The 201-nt window shown below is 50.2% G+C and overlaps 1 protein-coding gene across 1 annotated transcript in view; it reads left to right on the top strand.

The window, feature by feature from the left end:
* SIRT6 (sirtuin 6) overlaps positions 1-81 on the top strand; it is a gene marked incomplete at its 5' end in the record, with an annotated part of 5,441 nt that extends 5,360 nt beyond the window's left edge. The window contains one exon of the mRNA XM_010141157.1: positions 3-81. Within this exon, the coding sequence (XP_010139459.1) occupies positions 3-68 (66 nt within the window). The remainder of the gene's footprint in view (positions 1-2) is intronic.
* Between the last annotated feature and the right edge of the window lie 120 nt (positions 82-201).

The raw sequence follows: 201 nt of genomic DNA, 5'->3' as shown, positions 1-201 counted from the left end.
AGTGTCCCAGCCCGGACACAGGGCCAACGACAGTGAAGAAGATGAAGGTGGAGCCTCTCCTCACCTGACCCAGACTGTTCCCGCTCTGTCTAGACACTCGTCTGTGCCGCTTTTCCTACCGACTTTTTTTATACCCTGAAACATTTCCCTTTTTTTATGTGAGTATTAAATACACTTGAACAGTGCGTGTCGGGGCAGCTG

This window comes from Buceros rhinoceros, unplaced genomic scaffold (assembly GCF_000710305.1).
Source record: "Buceros rhinoceros silvestris isolate BGI_N320 unplaced genomic scaffold, ASM71030v1 scaffold21578, whole genome shotgun sequence".
Classification (NCBI taxonomy): Eukaryota; Metazoa; Chordata; class Aves; order Bucerotiformes; family Bucerotidae; genus Buceros; species Buceros rhinoceros.
Note: the sequence above shows the minus strand (reverse complement) of the source record. Positions and strands in the feature narration are given on the sequence as shown.